We start from the raw sequence: 23,357 nt of genomic DNA on the forward strand, positions 1-23,357 counted from the left end.
ATTTTTGAGACAGAGAGAGACAGAGCATGAGCAGGGGAGGGGCAGAGAGAGAGGGACACACAGAATGCAAAGCAGGCTCCAGGCTCTGAGCTGTCAGCCCAGAGCCCGATGCGGGGCTCAAACTCACAGACCGCAAGATCATGACCCAAGCTGAAGTCTGACACTCAACTGACTGAGCCACCCAGGCACCCCAGCTCTTTTTTTTTTTTTTTTTTTTTAAGTTCACTTGATTCTGAGAGAGAGTGCATAGGAGGGGCAGAGAGAATCCCAAGCAGAACTCTGCCTGCTAGTGCAGAGCCCACTGCAGGGCTCGAGCCCACGAACCTTGAGATCATGACCTGAACTGAAGTCAAGTGTCAGACACCCAGCTAACATAGCCACTGAGGCGCTCACCCCCCAGTTTTTAAAAATGAAATTCAGATATAACTGGGCATACTCTACTTTTAAATATGCTAAATTTGAAAAGCCTATTTCCATATCCTAAAAACGTCAATGGAAACGGTAGCAAATATTTAGCGCTTGTGAAGGCCAGCAACTGTCCTGTGAACATATATTAACAGATTGGATACTTATAAGGAAAAGTATTTCACCAGTGAGGAAACTTGAGGCAGTAACTTGCCCGATGTCACACAACTACTATGTTCTCTCGTGATTCCTTTGTCACCTGGGTTTTCTGCTCCGGCCTGACTTTAATCTTTCTGTTCTCCTGACCAGTTAACTGTGTACCCTCCTTGTCAAGCTGGGTAACATTTTTTGTTTGTGTGTTTGTTTGTTTTAACGTTTACTTGTTTTTGAGACAGAGACAGAGCATGAACAGGGGAGGGGCAGAGAGAGAGGGAGACACAGAATCGGAAACAGGCTCCAGGCTCTGAGCTGTCAACACAGAGCCCGACGCGGGGCTCGAACTCACGGACTGTGAGATCATGACCTGAGCCGAAGTCGGACGCTTAACTGACCGAGCCACCCAGGCGCCCCACATTTTTGTTTTAATAAATATGATCACTATGCTCAAGAAATGACAATAGCTTTGTGCAAAATTGTAATGGAGATGCCCACCATGTCCTTTCTTGGGACTCTTCCCTTCTCCTTCCCTGTGCCTGCCAAGTGTTCTTTTTTTTTCTTTCTTGCTTTCTTTGTTTCTTTCTTTCTTTCTTTCATGTTTATTTTTGAGAGAGACAGAGACAGCAGGAGCAAAGAAGAGACAGGGTTTGGGGGGGCGAGCGGGAGACAGAATCCAAAGCAGGCTCCAGGCGTCAGCACAGGCTGATGCAGGACACGAACTCACAGTGAGATCATGATCTGAGCCCAAGTCACTTAACTGATTGGGCTACCCACATATTCCTGCCAAGTGTCCTTAAACTGGCCCGATGCCCAGTCATTGGAGGTGGGTAATAACGTGTATGCTCCCGTGAGCATCCTCCCCAGCCTGGGGTCATCACCCTCTGGACCTTGGTATCTGAGAAGGTTCTTGGTGCTCTCCCATCACACCACACTGCAGGCCCTTTCTCCTACAATAAGCTGGCTATTTGGTACAGGAGAGCCACTCACTAATCAGTATTTCTTGAGTGAAGAAATGCAAGGGTTGCCCTTGTGCTGAACTTTTCTCCCAGTAATCTAAAACAGAGAGGACTCTAAGTTCATTTCCCCATAACACAAAACATCATTATTCCTATTGGTATGGATGGTGAGCCAAGGCATAGTAATTTTTATAACATGAGAGAATTCTTTCATTCATTGCCAAGGACTTACCCTGATTGAAACCCTCCTTGGAGGACTTTGAGCAGAAACTGATGCTATCCATCATTCTGGCTGCAGGGTTGAGCAGGAAGATCAGAAATTCAGAACTCAGCTTGGATGGCACATGTGATCTTGGGGGCAGCCCTGGGTCCCATCCTCCCCCCATTTTAGGACTGAGTCTGGATTATTTCTGAAGTTATTGCCCATGGCCTTTCCAGGTGTGGCATTGAGGCTCATATCTTTTATGATCGCCTATGATTCCACTAAGGGCTCTGAGCTGGGTGCCAATGCTTTCCAGGTGATGGCAGCAATATGGAGACAAAGAATCCTTAATACACAAGAGGATTTCCCTAAAACAGAAGAATGCTTTCACATTAACTTAAACCTTTTTATGCTAAGGGACGTCACAGTAACATAAAGTGCTCATTTCTGGCTCATTTCTGCCCTTTAAAGTAATCTCTACATCCTGACATTGGTCTCAAACATAGAACTTCTAGATCAAAGAGACACATGCTCTACTGAGCCAGCCTGGTGCCCCTCCCCCACTTCCCTTTTTAAAAAACAATGATAAAACTCAAAAAGACTATCAGGAATACGCCTATAGTCCAACAAACTCAAATTTATGATCCTGGCTACAGCAGGGGAGACCATGCAGCCAAGAAATGGGCATCTTGGAAGGGTGGTAGGGAGGGGCCTCTTACTGGGTTGGAGCTGGCTTGGGGAGAGACTAGCAAAAGAGGAACCAGTTCCGGATTGGGTACTGTCATAGGTGGGGCAGTTTAGGAACTGGGTGTCTCCAAGATCTTTGGGGAGTTTGGAGGGGAGGGAGCAATGAAGTGGGTGGGATGCAAAGACATTTGTTAAGAAAGCTGTTACCAAAAAAAAAAAAAAAAGGGGGGGGGATTGTCTTTTTGCAGCCATGCTGAGGCCTTGGGAGAAACATTGTTTTCTGTTGGCTCTGTCACTGTTCTTATTTGTGTCTGTTAGATACACTGTGGTCTGGTTGCCAGTGGGGTGGATTTTCACTTTCTTAAGGTAGACTGAAGAAAAGCAAATCGAGGGCTTGGAAACTCAGGATTTAATATGCAGCATCTGAGAGGAGAGTGGACATTGATGGGGAAATAGGATTATATGCATTTTAATTGTCATAGTTTCACAAATGGCTGTGAGAAGCTGGGAAATTCCAGACACCTTTTGTTATTTGTCATCTGTTAACTATAGTGTGAAAGAATAATGCTAAGGATTTTCCATGGACTCTCATTTAATTTTTGCAACCACCTGTGTTAGGTGCCATTTTTATTCTTTGAAAGTCATTGTCTCATTTCATTAACTAATTACAGATCGAGAAAGCAGGAGCACTGAGGTAAATTAACTTGCTCAAAGGCACATAGCTAGGAATGGGGGAGACCAGGAGATCAGGGAGACAAGCTGAGTCCACAATCTTTGCTTGTCTACTATGCTAGTATCTTGGGCTCAGATCACACCCTGATCGGAGGCATACAGAAGATTAAGTGTTTACTGTGTACAAGGCACTAAGCTCAGTGCCTAATCCTCACAGCAACCCTGTGAGGGAGGGCCTACTAGCATCCCCATTTGAGAGATGAGGAAACTGAGGCTTAAGAGAGAATGGGTATCTAGCCCCAAGTTCGTTCAGCCAATAATTGGTAGAGCCAGCAAATGGGAAATTCTGGATTCCAATCCAAATCCCAATTCCCTCCCAACACAGCATCAGCTTCCACTAGGGAAGTACTCCTGGGTCTACATGCTTGAAACCTGCACTTCAGTTCCCTAGATGTGGAGTCTCGAGGGTGGGGGGGTGGGGGGACAGTGAGGGCGGGCCCACCTGGCGGAGCCCGGCCCTCGCCCCGCCCCCGCGGGCGGAGCTCTCTCGTCCGCCAATCGGAGGATGCTGGGGGCGGGCCGCGGGCGCTGCGGCTCCGGCCCGCAGTTCGAGCTGCTGGAGCGCTCGGGAGACGCGACTAGGGGCCGAGGGGAGCGAGCGGGCGCCCCAGTCTCCTTCCCCTCCCCTCCCCTTGCCTCGCCGCCTTCTCCTCCGGCCGCCGGACCGGAACTATGTGATCCCGGAAGTTCCGGTGCCACTGCTGTGTGGGATAAACAGTAATGGCGGAGGCTGCAGCTCCCGGAACAACAGCCACAACATCAGGAGCAGGAGCGGCAGCGGCGGCGGTGGCAGCGGCCTCCCCCACCCCTATCCCCACAGTCACCTCCCCGTCCCCGGGGGCGGGGGGAGGGGGAGGCGGCAGCGGCGGCTGGACTAAACAGGTCACCTGCAGGTGAGACGCTGCGCAGCCTGGCGCCGGGTGCCGGGAGGGAGGGGGGCCGAGGCGGCGGAGAGGGCACGGAGGAAGGGGCGGGCGGTCTGCCGGGGGCGGGCGGAGGAAGGAAAAGAGCGGCGTTTGGCCGCCGCGGCCTCCCGCCCGCGCTGCGTCAACCCCCCCGGCCGCCGCGGCCCGAGCGCGCGCAGCGCCGCTGCGGGGCCGCCGCACCGCCCGCCGCTCCCCCCGCCCCTCCCTGCGCCAGCCGAGCGGCGCGCCGCGCTGAGGGAAAGGTGGGCTGACTCCTCCCTGCTGTGCATTGTCGCGGGATGCCGCATCCCCTGCCTGCACCTCCGCAGGTTCGGGAAGGGGTGGGTGTTCTTGCCTGGAGCCCGCCTCCCCGCGGCTCTGTGGGGCCGGGGAGCGCAGCCGCGTTCACCGGCGAGGTGGCCTGGCTGTCCGCTGGCTGCCGGGCCCCCGGCGCCTTGTCATCCGTTGGTAACGTCCGCTCGCGTCTCCGCCCCCGCCCTCCGCCGCACCCGAGAAGTAGCTTTTGTTATTTCCTTGTATGTTTATTGAGGTTGGCGGTTCTGAGCTTTGTCTTAGTACCGAGTGCCTGGCTCGGATCCTCTCCTCCGCCTGAAATTGTACGTGCTGCCATTCCCCTCCCGCGGCGAAATGTTTTCTCTTGAAATCCACCCTTCTTACTTTTGAAGGGGAATCAAAGAGCTTGTCGCTCCCGGAGCAGAGCAGTTTTGTTTTGGTTTGGTATATCGGATGCAAGGATGTGGAAAAAAAAAAAAAATTAGTGGATGGCGGTTACAGATACGTTGAGTGTTCGCATGTAAAAAAATGATCGCGCTGTACATACGAGTGCATTTAAATGGGTGTTATACTTGGGTTTTTTTAGAAGTGATCACTAGCGCCCAGAAGCTTTTCCTTTCTCTAAATCAACCTGGAACGCCACTTTGAACCCGCGTGGGATAATTTCCATACGATACGTAAGAATAGTCTTAACACGCAGAATTCACTGTCCTGGTGTTAACAGCGATATTGAAGCGTTCTTCTGTAATACACATATAAGGCATGAAGAATAAGCTTAATAAATTTTGTTTTCCGCAACGGAATGGAAAAACAAAAGCTATTTTAGGAAGCTTCTCATTTGTATATGGTAAGAATGGAGTCAAGTGCAGTATCTTAAAGAATGAGAATTTTAAAGTTCCTATTCATGGAACCGGTTGTTTGAGTGTGTTTACCATTTTTTTTCCCTCCACAATGCTGCACTTGATTTAAACGTGGTAGTTGGATCTTTTAAAAATAGCTAGTGTAACTTTTATATTCCTGAACTTTTAGCCCTTCCCTCTGCAGTCCCAGTCTACCTCTATATGCTGAAAACGTTTTAAATATGTGGGTTCTTTTAAGAATTCTATACAATGCTTTGATTTTACTTATCTCCAGTCTCAATATAGTCTAGCTTTGAATACCCATCACCAACCAGAAATTACCATACTCCCCCCTCATTTTTATCTTGCAGCTGTAACTTGAACCCACCTTTACAGCAGTGCACAGAATTCATGGTCACTTTTTCACTTCACTTTCCCTGCTGTTAGACATTTTCCCTGTTCTTTCTGGTTCCTCACCGGCACATAATCAATTCAACATAGCTTACCAGACTAATCATTCCTCTTTGCTGTCTGCCTTTAGGATCTTTGAGTGAATGCAGTATTCTAGATTGTCCCTGGACTGGTGGGAATTTTTTGCCCAGGAACCAGTATATGTTATTTAAAAAATTTGCATAGCTCAGTAGTCTAGTATTTTGAAAAGGCATTGTGTGAAAGATACAAGCTTAGATGTACTCGTTTTTGTCTGTGTAAACCTGTATGTAACTTGGAGAAAGTGATCTAAAAGTATAGGTTAGTTGGTGCGTCTTAATTTTAATATTTGACATTGTTTTCAGTTGTTCCATGTACCAATATGATATCCTGTTTTTAAAAAAAACCTTTTTTCTTGGGATAGGACTATGTCAAATATGTCATTTATTGTAGACTTGGAGCTTTCTTAGAGTACGGACCCTGTTTCATTTGTCATTATCTGTACTTGGTAACAGCTTGTTGATGCTGGTAAACCCACACGTAAAATTACCCACTTCACTCACGTGCTTGAGGATTCCTTTGCTTTCATTTAAAAAAAGAATGAACTAGAAAAAAAAAGAATGAACTTGTAAGTTTGCAAAGACATTGTTTTGGGAGACTACTTTGTCAGTTATTCGTTAAATAAGCATTAGTGCTTACAGTGAGAGATAATGCTAGATGTTCAAGGGAATGTAGAGATGCACTGTATTATAAATATCTTTATTCTGTTTGAAAGCTAAGTCTCCCTTGAATTCACGATAGTGCCGTATTTTTAGTGTTTTTGCTTATTTCCTTGTGTCTAGCAATTTGACTAAAGACTATTTTCTTAGGGCATAATCCTCTTACAGTTTGTTTCTCCCTTTCCAGTTGACAGACACTTGTTTTTAATTGTTCCAACTCATTTGTATATTCTTGTTCGTTACTATTTTCTTAATATATTTCTCAGAATCCTATCTCACTTTTATTTCTGCAGCTTAAGAAAAACCGAACTACATATACCTTTTCTGAGGAACTGTATTATGCTGCCCCCACCTGGCCATTTTTCATATTTTTTATTGGAGGAATATTATGAAGTAGGCTATTGGTTTTAGCTTCTTTGAGTGTGGGATTAAAATAATACTTAAAAGAATAGATGGTAATTTGGCAAGCTGTAATTTTGAATTTAAGACACTGCTTGATTAGAGTGCTTCTGCAGTGGTAGATATAACTGTTTGGCAGTTGAAATAATGTAACAAAAAATACAAGTGTTTCTTCGTTTCTATTTTTTAAAAGGTTTTTTGCTTTTTTGAGTGTAGGTATAGCTTAAATAAAGGAACTTACTCCAGAAAGTCTATGCAAGTGCTGTGATATCCATAGTGAAATTTATTACTTGCAACCTATGTGGTTTTGCTTTGAAGGGGTGACATTGAAAAAGTCACACAGCTCATTAAGAAATTAATTTGTTACTGGCATTACGATTTGCATGACACCTAGGTGTCTTCTACAGTTTTTTATTAAATATGTAAGTATTGTTTGTATAGGTATTGTAGGACATAAAAAGAAATCCATGGTCCTTAACCACGAAGAATTTACAGTCCAGTTTGAGAAACAGCATACATGCACTCATCAAAAACTAAATATCCCAGTAAGGAATGTCAGCCAGTTAAGTGGTAAATGCCAAATTCTCATTCAGTAATTTCTGTAAATCCACAGGTAGGTTGTTACAGTGCTAGACATGCTTTGAGGATATTGTTTCTCTTGTACCCTCACAAGCTAATATTGTGGTTTTTGTAACATTTTGGCAAACATGCTTAGATTTCCAAAAGATACAGCAGTGGGTAGAATCTAGTCGATTATGTTTGTTTTTATTCCTGGACAATGTCTGCCTGGAGTCCCAGAATCTTCAAGGTGGAAGGAACCTTAGAAACCATGTGGCCCAGCCTTTTACCAAAGGAGCCTTAGTCTGGGCAATGACATCAAGGTGAATTTGGATGGTGGCTTTTTGGTGGTGGCATTTAAAAATAAAAAGCATTTATTTTGGTTTTGTTTTGGGGAGAAATTCTTGGGAGAGGCTTGCCTTTCTCCACTTTTCTGTTGTAACTTCTGTTATGTCATGATCTCTTAGAAATTAGTTGGCAAGGAGGGGTTTCACTGTGAGGATGATATATAATTTTGGGTGTACCAATACCGTTCACACCACTGAGGGACAAAAGACAAGAAAAAAACCCCCAAAACCCAGACAGTACGTAATAAACAGCATGTAAATTAACGCTTAGTATTTGGCAGTAACTGATTAGGACTTGTGTTCTAGTGTTTCTGTTGATTCTGCAGTATCCGGTGATTTTGCGTCTGCTTGAATTCCTTCGGTGTTGCTAGTTCCGGACCACAGGAACTTCTTGCTGGGTAGTTCTTTTTCTCAGTCCTCCTGTTGGACCACACATGGTATAGCTTTCTGCAGGAATAGTTCCTGAAAAGGTTGTTCCTTTGTTTTGTGGCTCGATTCCTGCGGTTAACTTCAGATCTTCTTGTGGCATGACATCTAGGTGTCTTGCCTTCTTTCTCAACCAATCTGTTCACGTACACCTCCCATCAGGCATGGGAAGAAACCAGTACAGTCCCCAAATGCGGTCTGAGTGTGGGCAGAGTGAAGCTGTGGAAGGCCCAGGTGTAAGGGAGCCAGAGCAGCAACAAAGGCCTAATGCAGTGACTTCACTCACACATCCTGCCCTTTTTTTCAAGTTCTAAAATATAAAGATTGGTGAGACTAAGATGACATCACTAGCAAGTGACAAAGCTGGAAGTGAGTCTCCCACTTCTGATGGGGAGTGCCTGGCTGGCTCCATCTTTTTGAGTTGAGTTTTCACTATCCTTGTGGATTTTCAAGAGTTTCTACCCTTCATGGATGTCAGCAAGTAAATAGCGGTGTATGTTTTACAGAGGTGCTAATGAAGTGTCCTACTGAATGTTAAGTTGCAGGTTTTAGGAAGTTGATCTTTTTTTTTTTTTAATGTTTTTATTTATTTCTGAGAGAGAGACACACACAGAGTATAAGCCTCAGAGAGGGAGGGAGACATAGAATCCGAAGCAGGCTCCAGGCTCTGAGCTGCCAGCACAGAGCCCGATGCGGGGCTTGTACCCACGAACAGTGAGATCAGACCTGAGCCGAAGTCGACGCTTAACCGACAGAGCCACCCAGGCGCCCCGGAAGTTGATCTCCTTAAATGAAGCAACTGGTTTAAGAACCCAAGTTATGGTCAGGCAGGGAGTGGTGGAAGATGAAATCTGACATAGTGAAGAGGGTCATAAACCCAAGTACAGCAGTTGAATGAATGAAAACTTGGCAAATGGGATTTAAAAACAAACCTAAAATTTCAAGTATTGTGCCTGAGATTTAGGTGCTACCTTCCCAGCTGGAAATCTCTAGAGGGTTTATCAAGCCTTAAAACTGAATCAATAAATGGTCTGTGTATCTCTGACTTAAGATTGATCCCGAAGAAATATCAAAGGTATAGACACCTTTGCTTTAAAAAGCAAAAGTTCCCACCAGGGATGAGACAGTAAACAACTGTATTCAGACACCTTTGTCTTGTGTTTAAAAAGCAGAAGTTCCTACCAGGGATGAGACAGTAAACAACTGTATTCAGGCATGGACACTGTTTCAAATGGATAACCTATTAGCAACTGGATACTTGATATATAATACTTTGAGGCATAATTATACTGTAGTGGTGATTACAATGTAATTATCATTGGCTTGTTTAGGTGTTGGTTGTGTGTGTAATGTTGATGTCTTCATTTATGCAGTCAGAAATTATCTACTGATAGAACTAGTTTAGTTGCCCTGTAGTTGAGCATAAGTTCAGACCTGAGTTAGATTATGGCAAACCTAGTAACAGTTGAAGTTAGGTTATAGTTATAATTTGACTTCCAATTATATTTTTATATTTTTTTAATGGACTGCAGTCATAGCACTTCAGGATCTTGATCTTTTTTAACTGTCTCCACCAACATGTTACATTCTTGCCATCTTACCTGCTGTCACATAGAAGGTTCACTTGCAGGTAATCCCTGAATAGAACTATTCACATTCGAATTTGGGGACAGTTCAATTGAAGGAACTTCTTCAGAGTTCCTTAGGTAAATCTGAATATTTTTTTACATACCATTCAGTGGGCAAGGGGCTTGTACTTTGTTACTGTACCTACCAGCTGTAGATAACTGTGACAGTCTTGGATATAGTGATGTCATCTGCAAGACCAGCCATATTTACACCCATGAAATAGGCACTTTTTTCTTATTCTGCCAGCTGTACATAGATGCATATTTGGGGGAGTTGTGGCCTGCCAAAATTAAATCTTCATTACTCTGCTCAAGAGAAAGAGACCATTAAAGGAAAGACCAAAGAATTTACATTTTTAAAGAATGTTTATTCATTTTTGAAAGATAGCACAGGTGAGAGAGGAACAGAGAGAGAGGGGGAGGGAGACACAGAATCCCAAGTAGGCTCTAGGCTCCAAGCTGTCAGCACAGAGCCTGATGCAGCGCTTGAACCCACAAACTGAGATCAGGACCCAATCCTAAGTACCCTTAATCAACTGAGCCACCCAGGTACCCTGGACCAAAGAATTAAAAACAAAAAACAAAAACCCTGACAGAAGTCAGTGGTGGGAAGATGGACGGTGGTGGTGGTGGTGGTGGTGGTGGTGGTTCTACTCACTTGACATGATTAGGGTTATCTATAAAAATAAGGCCCATATCACTTACCTAATCCACATAAGTTACACTTAGAGAAATACGGACATCCCCAGATTCTGATTTAGTAGATAGGCAGTGAGGTCTCAATGTTTGCATTTCTAGCAAATTCCCAGGTGGTGCTGGTGCTGCCTAGTCCGGATTCCCTTAGGAAATAAGTCCTAGTAATTCCGACTGTGATACTTGGTGTTTGGAAGCTGCTGGTTAGATACACACATAACCCTTTAAGGCACAGGAACAACATACTAACCGTAGGACATCGTGATTGCCCTTTAACTCTGTGGCAAAATTGGTTTTTATTTTCACATGTGGATTTGAAAGAATTAAAATGGTCTCTTGAAGTACAGTAGTCTGACCCGTTGTGGTCTGCATTGCTTCTTGATTCTTTATCTTTGACTTTTTTACAGATAGAGTTGCTATTATTGGCTAAAGTTAGTGGAAAACAAGAAGCTACCTCCTCAGGACTGTAAAATGAGAACAGTGGTCAGATGAATGCCAACCTCAAAGTTTAAATCTGAATTGGTGCACATATGCATAGGCAGCCTTCCTGTGGTACCATAATGGATAATCTTGTCATACGGTCTAATTCTACGTGTTCTGTGTTCGTTTCTGTGTTCATGTAATAGAATATATTGCTGCCATGCAGCACTAGTATATTACTGATACATTGGCTAAGAATTCTTTTAGTGCTGGCTCTAGACTTTTCACTTATTTATTTTTTAACGTTTATGTATTTTTGAGAGACTGAGCACCAGCAGGAGAGGGGCAGAGAGAGAGAGGGAGGGAGACACACACAATCCAAAGCAGGCTTCAGGTTCAGCGCAGAGCCGGGACGGGACGCAGGCTCTAACCAATGAGCTGTGAGATCATGACCTGAGTTGACGTCGGACACTTAACCAGCTGAGCCACCCAGGTGCCCCTGGTTCTAGACTTTTTAAATCCAATTTTGTGGTTCTTTTTCTCACAGGTATTTCATGCATGGGGTTTGTAAGGAAGGAGATAACTGTCGCTATTCGCATGACCTCTCTGACAGTCCGTATGGTGTAGTGTGCAAGTATTTTCAGCGAGGATACTGTATTTACGGAGACCGCTGCAGGTAAGAACTCTACAGATCAGTTTTGTTCAGGGGTGGGTTGGGAGAGATTGGGAGAAAAGATAAGAGTAAGACACATAATTCCAATAATCTGTCTTTGAATTGGTACCATAATCTGAAATTGCAATTGAGCAGAAAACACGTGTTTTAGTTACCTGTTTATTACAAATTACTGGGAGATTCAGCAGTTTAGAAATAATAGACATTGTCTCATAGTTTCTGGGGGTCAGAATCTGGGCATGGCTTAGCTGAGTGGTTCTAGCTCTGAGACCCCCAAGATTGCAGTCAAGATTTCTGGCAGAACTGGCATTATCTGAAGTCTTGGGGTTGGAGGATCACTTCTAGGGTGGCTCGCTCACTCACTATCGGTGAGACCTCAGTTCGCACCACACGGACCTCTCCCCGGGGCTGCTCAGCGTCCACATACTTGGTAGCTATCTTTTCCCCAGAGCCAGTGATTCAAGAGAGCCAGCAAGGACAAAGCCACAATGCCTTTTATGACCTGGTCTCAGAAGTCCCACACTCCCTTCCACTATATTCTGTTTATTATAAACAAGTCAGCAAGTCCCAGCGCACGTTCAAGGGGAGAGTGATTGGGCTCCACCTTTTGAAAGGAGTAGTGGCAAAGAATTCTGGACATATTTTAAACCATCACAGTAGGTGAGACATTTTGGGAATGTCAGCCAATTTTAGCATTCTTTCAGAAAAGGATTATGTCAACTCTTGTGTTCAAATGCTAAAGAGTTCAAAAGACTGAATTACTGATGGGTGGGATATTAATGTTAGGTCATCCCACATGCATTTTACTAGGAAGTTACTAAGGACAAAGTTTTTTTTTCATATGACTAGAAGCTCAGAAGTGGAACCTCTTGGTATCTGAGTTTAAGTCAATCATTTTACTCTTTGCTGATTTTTTTTTTTCCTTTCAGTATTACTGGAGATGGGGACAAATGACAGTGACACTCTACTCCAAAAAATACCCCCCCCAGGTTTATTTATCCTTTTTAGTCACAGTATGAAAGGGGGGGTTGTCTAGAGCCCTATCATACTAAATATAAAAGCATTTCTTCATGGGCTGGTCTCTGCAGGTGTTCTAGGCCGATTAATTGTAGGGGAGCTGGGTTCTTTGCCTAGCCAGTGTGTTGAGGATCCTTGTAAACTCTGTCCAGGGAGAGAGGAAATGTTAAGAGGAGATGAGTCCAGAGACGTCCTGGAGAGTGTGCTTGCTGTGTGACCGGAGGAGGGGAAGTATGGCTAGTTAACGGACGATCGTCTTATTCCAGTAGAGGCACTCACCTGATCGGGTCATATAGGTGGAACGAATGAAAAAAAAGGTTAAACTGAAGAAATCTAAGCTAAGGCCTGGGCTCTGTGTCAGTCATCAGCTTATTTTTCAGGTAGCTTTGGCAGCCCCAGTGGCATTTCGTGTTCTCCTTTGGGACTAAGTAGAAAGAGTATAGAAGTCCATCTTCAGCACATTCCCGTAGTCCGTGAGTTTCCTCATGGTAGACGGAGGTTGAAGGCCAGGGAGTGAGCCCTTGTTTTGGTGAGGCTCTGACATTTAGGCAGATGTGAGTCACCTAATAAGTTTACTTTATAAATTTTTTTTTTTTCAACGTTTATTTATTTTTGGGATAGAGAGAGACAGAGCATGAATGGGGGAGGGGCAGAGAGAGGGAGACACAGAATTGGAAACAGGCTCCAGGCTCTGAGCCATCAGCCCAGAGCCCGACGCGGGGCTCGAACCCACGGACCGCGAGATCGTGACCTGGCTGAAGTCGGACGCTTAACCGACTGCGCCACCCAGGCGCCCCGTAATAAGTTTACTTTATAGGAAAGGTGCAGCTCCCTCTCTGGGGAATAGTCCTGATTTGAGCTCGATTTAGAGCCCTTTGGATAAAGTGAAAGGACTTAGGGAAACCTGTGTATTAATAGCCTGCCTGAAAGGAAGGCTTCGGTGGTAATTGTTTGGGACAGATAGACTGGTCTAGGCAATCTTTTTTTTTTTTTTTTTTTTTGGTTTGTTTAGAGTCCTGGTGGGGGAGGGGCAGAGAAAGAGGGAAAGAGAGAATCCCAAACAGACTCCACAGTGACAGGGCAGAGCCTGCCTCGGGGTTTAGCCTCACAAACCACAAACCGTGACCTGAGCCCGAATCAAGAGTCGCTTAACCCAACTGAGCCACCCAGGCACCCCTAATAGGTTAGGTGATCATTAAAAGACTGATTCTAGACTAGCTAAAGAAGGAATGTTACGGAGGTGCTTGTTCCAAGACTGCTTATTTTCTTGTTAAAATTACACCTGGATGATTTAAACTTTCGCTCTTATGGTATAGGGATTTTTTAAATATAACTTGGCCAATGCCCAGAGGTTTCAATTAATTGAACTCCTCACAGAGGGAGTAGTTTATAATGAAAGATAAAAGTCCTAATTCCAACAGTTCAGAAAAAAATTACTGCATCAGTGTTTGCTAGTGGTGACACTGTTATGAAGTGAGGCCGTTCTTGCCCAGAGCTGGTGGTACACATGGCAGGAAGTCTAGTATCCTTTGCCCCCACCTGCTGAATGCTATTAGAACTCCCTCGTTTCCTGGGGCGCCTGGATGGCTCAGTCGGTTAAGTGTCCGACTTCAGCTCAGGTCACGATCTCGCCGTCCGTGAGTTCAAGCCCCGCGTCAGGCTCTGGGCTGATGGCTCAGAGCCTGGAGCCTGCTTCCGATTCTGTGTCCCCCCCCGCCCCTCCCCTGTTCATGCTCTGTCTCTCTCTGTCTCAAAAATAAATGTAAAAAAAAAAATTTAAAAGAACTCCCTCGTTTCCTTTGTCTTTTTTTTTTGTTGTTGTTTAAGTTTTATTTAAGTTACCTCTGCCCAACGAGGGGCTCAAACTCACAACCCTGATATGAGGAGTTGCATGTTCTTCCAACTGAGGCAGCCAGGCGACCTTCCCTCCTTGTTTCTGGACACCAGTGGAGAACCTTGGTTGACAGGTGACAACCTTTGCTATGGTAGGCCCTTACCCTATAGACCCACTGAGTCCCATAAATTAAAATATTTAAAGATGGGTGCCTGGGTGGCTTAGTCGGTTAAGTGCTGGACATTGGCTCAGGTTATGATCTCAAGGCTCTGTTCATGAGTTTGAGCCCCACATCAGGCTCTGTGCTAATAGCTCAGAGCCTGGAGCCTGATTCACATTCTGTCTCTCTCTGCCCCTTCCCCACTTGTACTCTGTCTCTGTCTCTCAAAAATAAACATTAAAAAATTTTTTTAAATATTTATTTATTAAAAAAATTTTTTTTAATGTTGGTTTATTTTTGAGAGAGAGAGAGAGAGAGACCGAGCTTGAGAGGGGAAGGGCCATATAGAGAGAGGGAGACAAAGAATCTGAAGCAGGCTCCAGGCTCTGAGCTGTCAGCACACAGCCCGATGCGGGGCTCTCATGAACCACGAGATCGTGAGCCAAAGTCTGACGCTCACCCAACTGAGCCACCCAGGCGCCCCTAAGTTTTAAAATACTTAAAGACAGATAACCAGACTTTGGAATGATTGGAGGCGGGAAGTAGCCAACTGGAGGGAAAAATGTTTATCTTCTCTTAGTTAGAGCTGGAAGGAAAATTGATTAAACTTCCTTACATAGAAATTGATCCTATATCAAAGTATTCTTTGCAAGATGTGAAAGAAAAGCTCAATATTAGTTTCAGTGTTGTCTCAGCATTATTTCTTCACTTAACACTTCGACTGTAAGGTCACTGATTCTGTGATAATCCATTAAAGAATTAACTTAATTATAACGAAGACATTGTCCTGGGCTCTGAATCCAGTAGATCCGAGAGTCCTTTTAAGCAGGACTTGGCAGATTTTTTCTGTATGGGGCCAGAAAATAAATTTTTGGCTACGCAGGCCACGTGGTTTCTTGTCATACAAAAGCAGCCGTAGATAATACATAAGCTGCTGGATGTGATTGTGTTCCCATGAAACTTTATTTGGGATGCTAAAATTTTAGTTCCATATAATTTTCATGTGTCCTAAAGTGATCTTTTTTTCCAACCAATTTAAAATGGTGAAACCAGGAACACAAGTCAGGTTGCTACCTGAATCTGTGTCTCCTGGATTGCAATTCTACTTGCTCCCCCAAAAAGAATGAAAAAGTAATAATCAACAAATGTCAGTGGGCGCCCGGCTGGCTCAGTTGGTGGAGCGTGTGATTCTTGGTCTCAAGTTGTGAGTTGAGGTCCCACATTGGGCATAGAGCTCACTTTTAAAAATAAATAGATAATTTAAATGTTGTAAATGTGTTTTAGAATCAAAGGAATATATACCATTTAAACATAAAAATGTCAAAGCCACTTTTAGCTCTGGTTGAATTTGGTCTGAGGGTCTGAGACTGATCCCTGTTCCTAAAGTCCATGCTTCACTGAACCATATTTTTTGCCTTTCAAAATGAGAGTCTTGCTGTTTATTTGTACTTGATCTCTCCTAGTGCTTACTCACAAATCTTTGCTTCACGGTCACATTTTATATAGATCTATTCTGCACTAAGGGCATAGCTTTGCCTAAATAGGCAGATTTGATTTAAAAAGTTACTTTTCGGGGGGGTGCCTGGGTGGCTCAGTTGGTTGACTGTCCAACTCTTGATTTCAGCTCATTATGATCTCATTCATGCTTCTTGGAATCAAGCCCCATGTTGGGTCTCTGCTAACAGTGTGGAGCCTGCCAGGGATCCTGTCTGTGCCCCTCCCCTGCTTACATGCTCTCAAAATAAATAAGCTTAAAAAATGTATGAAAATACTATTCTCTTCCGTTTAATAGTGTGAACATTTTAATGTGTGTGTTGGTAAAATGTTCCATGTTTCTGCTTGTTGAATTTGTCACCCTTGCATTTTTTCTTTAATAATTTTATTTATTGAGAGAGAGAGAGGGTATGTGTGTATAAAAATGGGAGGGGCAGAAGGAGAGAGGATCTCAAGCAGGCTCCATGCTCGGTGACAAGAGTGGAGCCCCATGTTGATCCTGTGACCCTGGGATCCTAACCTGAGCCAAAAGAGTGGGAGGTTCAACCCCTCCCTAAGTCACCCAGGCACCCTAGCATTGCTTTGGTCAGTTTTGGCTGCCCGGGGTCTTTAGCATAGTTGCCATGGAAACTGCAGGACCCCCGCCCCCATTGGAGTAGAATCTAAGGGGTAGTGGGTGGTCTGTGACAGGGTGGGTAAACTCTCGTGTGTAGGCCAAACGTGACCAAAAGCTCTTTCGATAAATGAAGTTTTACTGGAATACACACATGTATAGTATGTACCCATGTACAGTCACTTAAGTAACACCTATGGTGGCCTTTGAAGTATAATCACAGAGTTTAATAGTAATAGTTATGGCAGTGACAGTATGACCTGCAAAGCACAAAGTATGTGTTTGACCCTTTTTTTTTATTAAAAAGAAATTTTTTTTTTTAATGTTTATTTAGTTTTGAGACAGAGACAGAGGATGAGCAGGGAAGGGGCAGAGAAAGAGAGGGAGACACAGAATGTGAAGCAGGCTCCAGGCTCTGAGCTGTCAGCACACAGCCCGACGCGGGGCTCAAACTCACGGACCGTGAGGTCATGACCTGAGCCGAAGTCGGACGCTTAACCGACTGAGCCACCCAGGCACCCCGTGTTTGACCCTCTAGTGTTTGCTTGACCCCTGGTCTATGACCTTGCTCCTAACAGTGTAGTCCTTGGGCTAGCAGTGTGGGGCCTTGGTAGACCTGGAGAATCCTGGGCTCTGCTCCAGACTAAGAAATTAGGTATCTGCCTTTTAACAATTTCCCGGCTGATTCATCGGTGCCGTAGTTTGACAAGAACCCAAAGATAAGATCAGGAAATACATACCCCATTTGGGGCTGCTGGCAAGACAGTGACTGCTGACTTTAAATTTTTCTTTTAGATATGAACATAGCAAGCCACTGAAACAGGAAGAAGTGACTGTGGCAGATCTAACTGCAAAATCATCCCTTGCTGCTTCCTCAAGTCTCTCATCGGTAGTTGGACCAGTTGTTGAAATGAATACGGGCGAAGCCGACTCACGAAATTCAAACTTTGCAAGTGTAGGAGCAGGTTCAGAAGACTGGGTGAATGCCATTGAGTTTGTTCCTGGCCAGCCCTACTGTGGCCGTAGTGAGTATTTAGAAGACTAAAAACTTAGGGCACTAGACAGTAGTCCATCCTTTAGGTGGGTTTCACAGCCTTCTACTTCCACTCTTCATGTTTAACCTAATCTGTAAAAAAAGAAAATTTTTTTAACGTTTATTTATTATTGAGAGACAGAGCATGAGCAGGGGAGGGGCAGAGAGAGGAAGAGACACAGAATCCAAAGCAGGCTCCAGGCTCCAAGCTGTCAGCACAGAGCCCGACATGGGGCCCAAACCCACAAACTGTGAGATCATGAGCCGAAGCCAGATGCTTAACGGATGCTTAACCAACTGAGACACCCAGGCGCCCCTTAACCTAATCTTAATACACTAAATTGGATTACCTAAGATTTACCTATGGAGTGAAAGAAGAAACTTTGATCCCAATAGTAGTGAATATAGAGTGTTTTGAAAAACTGAAGCTTCTTTTGCCTCTTTCCTTTAATCAGTGCCATTGTAGATGAGGTGCCTAAAAAGTTTTGTTTTCTTTTAAATAAGCCCATTCATGGAAATACCAGCATTAGAAAGATTTGTTTCAGGAGTAAAGGGATTAAATAGACTGTTTGGCCTTTAATTGAAGTTCTCATTTTTTCTTTTCAGTTAGGTTCTCAGTTACTACCTTATAGTTCGTATTTCCCCCTTACCCATTTTGGACCTTTACTGCCCTCTTAAACATTTTCAGCTGCCCCTTCCTGCACTGAAGCACCCCCGCAGGGCTCAGTGACCAAGGAAGAATGTGAGAAGGAGCAAACCGTGGCTGAAACAAAGAAGCAGCTTTGCCCGTATGCCGCCGTGGGAGAGTGCCGGTACGGGGAGAACTGCGTGTATCTCCACGGAGACTCCTGTGACATGTGTGGGCTGCAGGTTCTCCATCCCATGGACGCTGCCCAGAGATCACAACATATAAAAGTAAGTCAGCGGGGTCATGTGCTAATAGGTGTGAGATGGGATTTCCCCTTTCACAAGCATTGTTAATTTCAGAGAAACGCTTGGTGAATTCAGTGGTTTTATCTCTTGGGCTCTGAATACCTTATCGCAAAATCATCCTTTCAGAATTCAGACCATGGGCTCTTTTCTTTTTAAATGTTTTCATTTTCTTTAAAAGTGTTTATTTAAGTGCTGTCTGTACTCAATGTGGGGCTTGAACTCATGACCCTGAGATCAGGAGACACATGCTCTTCAACTGAACCAGCCAGGCACCCTCCTTTTTTTTTTTTTTTTTTTTTTTTTAATACCAACAGTTTTTCCGAGATTCACATTCCATAGAATTTACTCTTCTAAGATTGTCTCATTGTTTTTAAGTCTATCAACATAGTTGTGCAACCATTACCATGATTGTGATTTTAGGACATTTTCATCATCCCCAAAAGACACTTCATGCCCCTTAGCTCTATCACTCCATCCTGCCCTTCGTCCAGCTCCTGACAATAAATAACTGATCTACTTTCTGTCTCTCTGGATTTCCCTGTTGTGGGGATTGCTTCTGAATGAAATCCTATATGTCTATCAGTACTTCATTCCTTCTGGCTGAATAACAAGTCACTGCATAGCTGTACCACATTTTATCTTTCCAGTCATCATTTGAATGGACACTTGGATTGTTTCCCCCTTGGCAGTCTCTTGGAGAGTAGCATTGCTGGGTCATAGGAAACCACTGCCAGGCATTCTCCACGGTGATGGCACCGCTTTATTTACCTTTCAAACCCAAAGGGTGCAGATTGCAGGCTACGGTTTTAAGCCATTGCAGCATAAATTTTTTGTTGAGAAAACATTGCATTATGAATCTTATTTATTGGAGCAGATTTTGCCTCCAATCGTTATCATTTCTGTTTAATAAAAATTAATTTGGTTGTTGGGTAAAGCATGATGTAGGATAGACATTGTTTGAATCCTACCTTCGCAGCATGTTGGTTGTGTGAATTAGGCAAGTTAAATAAATCGTTCAGGTATGTTTTGGGGATAGTAGCGTCTTTTTTTGTTTTGTCTCTTTTTGTAATGTCTGTTTCTGAAGATTGTTTAAAAAGAGGTTTCAGAAAGATAAAGTATACTAAAATGTGGTTATGTGGATTTATGGGTGACTTTTTGGTTGCTTTTTTGTATTTCCTACAATTAACATGTTTCTTATAAAATGAAAAAGTATGTGTAGTGTAATACATGTCAGTTACACCTCCCTTAAAACAAAGGGTGGGACATCTACACAAATCTGTACGTGAATGTTCAGAGTAGTGTAATTTTTTTTTTAAGTTTATTTAGGTAATCTCTACACGCAGATAGCCTTCCACAGTGTAGATAAACTGACCAAGCCAGTCCCTAAAGGACACATTTATATGATATGCCCCGGAATAAGCATAGCCAAAGATTACTAGTTGCCTAGGACTGGGAGGCTGGTTTCAGGGGGATTGAGTGACTGCTGTGGTAGTGGGGTTTTTCTTGGGGTAACGGACACATTCTCCTATTGATTGTGGGGATGGTTACATAACTAAACTGCACCCTTTGAAAGAATGAATTAAAATGGTATGTGAAGTATACCTCCATAAAGCTGGTTTTTCTTTTAATGTGAAAATTAGGTGCCTGGCACATAGTTGTCCCCTAATAAATATTAGTTTCCATCATCCTTAATGAGATCAATAAACAGTATGAAAAACCGTCTCCAACATGGATCATAACGCAGAGGGTAAAGAAAACTGGGTGACACCTCTCCTCCCTGCCCCCCCCCCCCCCCGTTCTTCAAGTTTGACTTTGTAATGATGTAAAGACCCAAAAGGTTACTGTATTTGCTTGTGAACAAAGCTGCTTTCGATGTCCAATTGGGAACCTCTTTTTTGGGTGACTATTGATTTCTCTGAACACCAGTCTCGAGCTATCAGTGGAAGTCTTCGTTGTTCAGTGACTTGATCACACTTCTCTCTCTACTGTCTCTAGTCCTGCATCGAGGCCCATGAGAAGGACATGGAGCTCTCGTTCGCTGTCCAGCGCAGCAAGGACATGGTCTGCGGGGTCTGCATGGAGGTGGTCTATGAGAAAGCCAGCCCCAGCGAGCGCCGCTTTGGGATTCTCTCCAACTGCAGCCACACTTACTGTCTCAAGTGTATTCGCAAGTGGAGGAGTGCTAAGCAATTTGAGAGCAAGATCATAAAGTGAGACTCCTCCCCAATCTCCGTTTGTGCTTTCTATTTTGGGGAAGAATTTAGTATCTTGTGCCAACTTTCAACCAGATGGACCGCACTTAAATGCATGCATTTTATCTTGAAACTGGGGTATTCTAATTGGGACTTCTCCTTTGTATTTTCCGCTAGCTTCTAGGTTAGTTGGTATAGGTTTACTTTTCATTTGAACGAGGAAACCCTGTGTATCAGTCAGTAGATTCTTCGTGCTTTTTCTGAGGAGATTGTGTTTAATGGATTAGCCAGTTTAGGCTCAGCGAACAAACTTATCTAGCTCTGAATGTATGTTTCTTGACGTTTTACATTTTCCACTTTCCTATTCCATCCATTAAGCTAGCCAATAATCCACCATCCTTTAAAGATTGTTCTCATAACTGAACAAAGACTACATAATCTAAACAGAGCAAAGTTACAAGAAATAAATCTATTTAAACGAAAGAAAAAGGAGTCCGTGTGAAATGTCTTCTTTGGTTGTTTTTTTTTTTTTATTTTATTTTTTTATTTTTTAACCGAAGTTGTTGTTATTATTATCATTATTTTTTTGAGTGAATTGGCTAGCCATTGAATTGAATTTATGAAGGAGTTTGTCTTGCCTCAGAGGAAGTGGTCAGTTGTGTGACAGTGTGTGGAACCCTTTCAGGAAATGCCCACTTGCCTTTCAGTTAAGTCTTTAAGTATGGAGGTGACACATCAGGGTGTGTCCTTGAAGAGTGGGCCTGTAAAGGGGGATATGCATTGCAGCCTGTTCATTGTTTCCCAGGTCCTGCCCAGAATGCCGGATCACATCTAACTTTGTCATTCCAAGTGAGTACTGGGTGGAGGAGAAAGAAGAGAAGCAGAAACTCATTCAGAAATACAAAGAGGCAATGAGGTATGAGCACTGCAGCCTTTTCTCAGGCTAAGATCCCAACATGGCTTGGGTTCACTTTGAAAAGAACAGTGCTGCATTATACACTCCTACCTCCTTCCTACCCTTTCTTTGACTTCCCAGTACAGTTTCTTGTGTCGCCCCTGATTACACTTCCCCGTTGTGTACCTGGCTATAACACAGTCCTTGGGGTGCACGCCAAGGGACTGTGTTATAACGAAGTCTATACTGCTGATTGCTGAAACCCCATGAGTGGGGTTCTGCCTTCTTCTGCGTCCATGTTCTAGTTGTCCTGTGTGCTTGTGTGTGGGCTTCTAGAAGATTTTCTCTCTGCTGGATCTGCGGTACTGGAGCTGTTACAAACAGCATAGACTTGAACAGAGTGTCTGTTTCTAGTTAGTGTTTCATGCATTCGTGCACACATGTTAAGAACACACCTTGGGGAGGGCTGTGAACGAACATGCTGGTTCTATCCCTACCTGTTTAACGAAATACCGGATGATAGTCAAATACAGACCTGAAATCCACTGTGAATAAGGGTTGCGATATTTTCCTTTCCAGCAACAAGGCGTGCAGGTATTTTGATGAAGGACGTGGGAGCTGCCCATTTGGAGGGAACTGTTTTTACAAGCATGCGTACCCTGATGGCCGTAGAGAGGAGCCACAGAGACAGAAAGTGGGAACATCAAGCAGATACCGGGTAACTCTCGCTGTTTTTTTAAAGGAGGGGAAATTCCACGCTATCTGTTGAGTCCTGCACAGATTGGGGTAGGGGAAGGAGATTACCGCACAGGTCTGGGAGTGAGACTGGAGGATGAGAGGAGGAGAGAGCCACCTCAGGAAATGGGGAGGGATAGGAGAGGAAAAGATACAGAGTGCCCAGAGCTCTAGCCTAAACGGTTTGCATCAAGTAACCAGAGGGTAGGAGTTGGTAAAGTCGAAACCCTAAATGAGAAGTCTGTTCGTCATGCCCTCTGGTGTGCTGGACGGTTTGCCTTAGAAACACCAGGATAGAAGATGCTACTCGACAGTGCCCTCCCTATCATGGCCTTGTTTTTTACAGGCCCAACGAAGGAACCACTTCTGGGAGCTCATTGAGGAAAGAGAGAACAGCAACCCATTTGACAACGACGAAGAGGAGGTTGTCACCTTTGAGCTGGGCGAGATGTTGCTTATGCTTTTGGCCGCAGGTGGGGACGACGACCTGACAGACTCTGAAGACGAGTGGGACTTGTTTCATGATGAGCTGGAAGATTTTTATGACTTGGATCTATAGCAGCTTTGCGTGGCGCACTGGTCTGCCGAGCCTCAGCCAGGAGCCGTCCCCGTGGTGGTGTGGCAGTGCCCGTGTTTCTGTCCTAGGCAGGCCTATCCAATCCAGGTGCTGTCGTGGTCCTTTTACCCAGGGCCTGTCTTCTCGTCCCCTCACCTTCCCCCAAGGAGTGTGTTGTCTCCTCTGTTTCCAGAAGTTACAAAAATAAATCTTAAAGCTAGTTTTTTTTCGTAACATGGATTTAACTGTCAGAGTAGGTTAGTTGCGCCATCTGTTTCCCGCCAGATTCACACGGTTCTAGGGTAGCGTTTACGGACTTTTCCACACTCTACTTTGAGGACCCCGGGTTCAAACGTAACAGCGCGGGCCCCGCTTTCGGGTCCAAGAATAGGGGTGACAGGTGAAGGGTCTGGACTGTGGCAAGTAG

General features: G+C 44.2%; 1 protein-coding gene across 2 annotated transcripts; it reads left to right on the forward strand.

Moving 5' to 3' along the window:
• The first annotated feature begins 3,669 nt into the window (after positions 1-3,669).
• MKRN1 (makorin ring finger protein 1) lies at positions 3,670-23,151 on the forward strand. 2 transcript variants are annotated; one of them, XM_025929718.2, is made up of 8 exons: positions 3,670-4,031; positions 11,343-11,471; positions 17,382-17,611; positions 18,308-18,534; positions 20,548-20,762; positions 21,550-21,660; positions 22,219-22,357; positions 22,721-23,151. In XM_025929718.2, exons 1-8 carry the CDS (start codon positions 3,859-3,861, stop codon positions 22,931-22,933), a joined length of 1,437 nt encoding a protein of 478 aa, XP_025785503.1. In that variant the 5' UTR covers positions 3,670-3,858; the 3' UTR covers positions 22,934-23,151. The 2 variants fall into 2 exon arrangements, with proteins under 2 accessions (XP_025785503.1, XP_086544801.1); XM_086688675.1 differs by lacking the exon at positions 3,670-4,031 and adding an exon at positions 4,285-4,306.
• The last annotated feature ends 206 nt before the right edge of the window (positions 23,152-23,357 follow it).

Source organism: Puma concolor, chromosome A2, assembly GCF_028749965.1.
Source record: "Puma concolor isolate L17-30 chromosome A2, mPumCon1.1.hap2, whole genome shotgun sequence".
Classification (NCBI taxonomy): domain Eukaryota; kingdom Metazoa; phylum Chordata; class Mammalia; order Carnivora; family Felidae; genus Puma; species Puma concolor.

Bases quoted from the DNA above. Each gene is read 5' to 3' on its own strand.
- MKRN1 (XM_025929718.2), top strand. From the start codon at position 3,859: ATGGCGGAGGCTGCAGCTCCCGGAACAACAGCCACAACATCAGGAGCA. The intron at 11,472-17,381 runs GTAAGAACTCTA...TTTTTCTTTTAG, and splicing joins ATTTACGGAGACCGCTGCAG to ATATGAACATAGCAAGCCAC. The intron at 17,612-18,307 runs GTGAGTATTTAG...AAACATTTTCAG, and splicing joins CCAGCCCTACTGTGGCCGTA to CTGCCCCTTCCTGCACTGAA.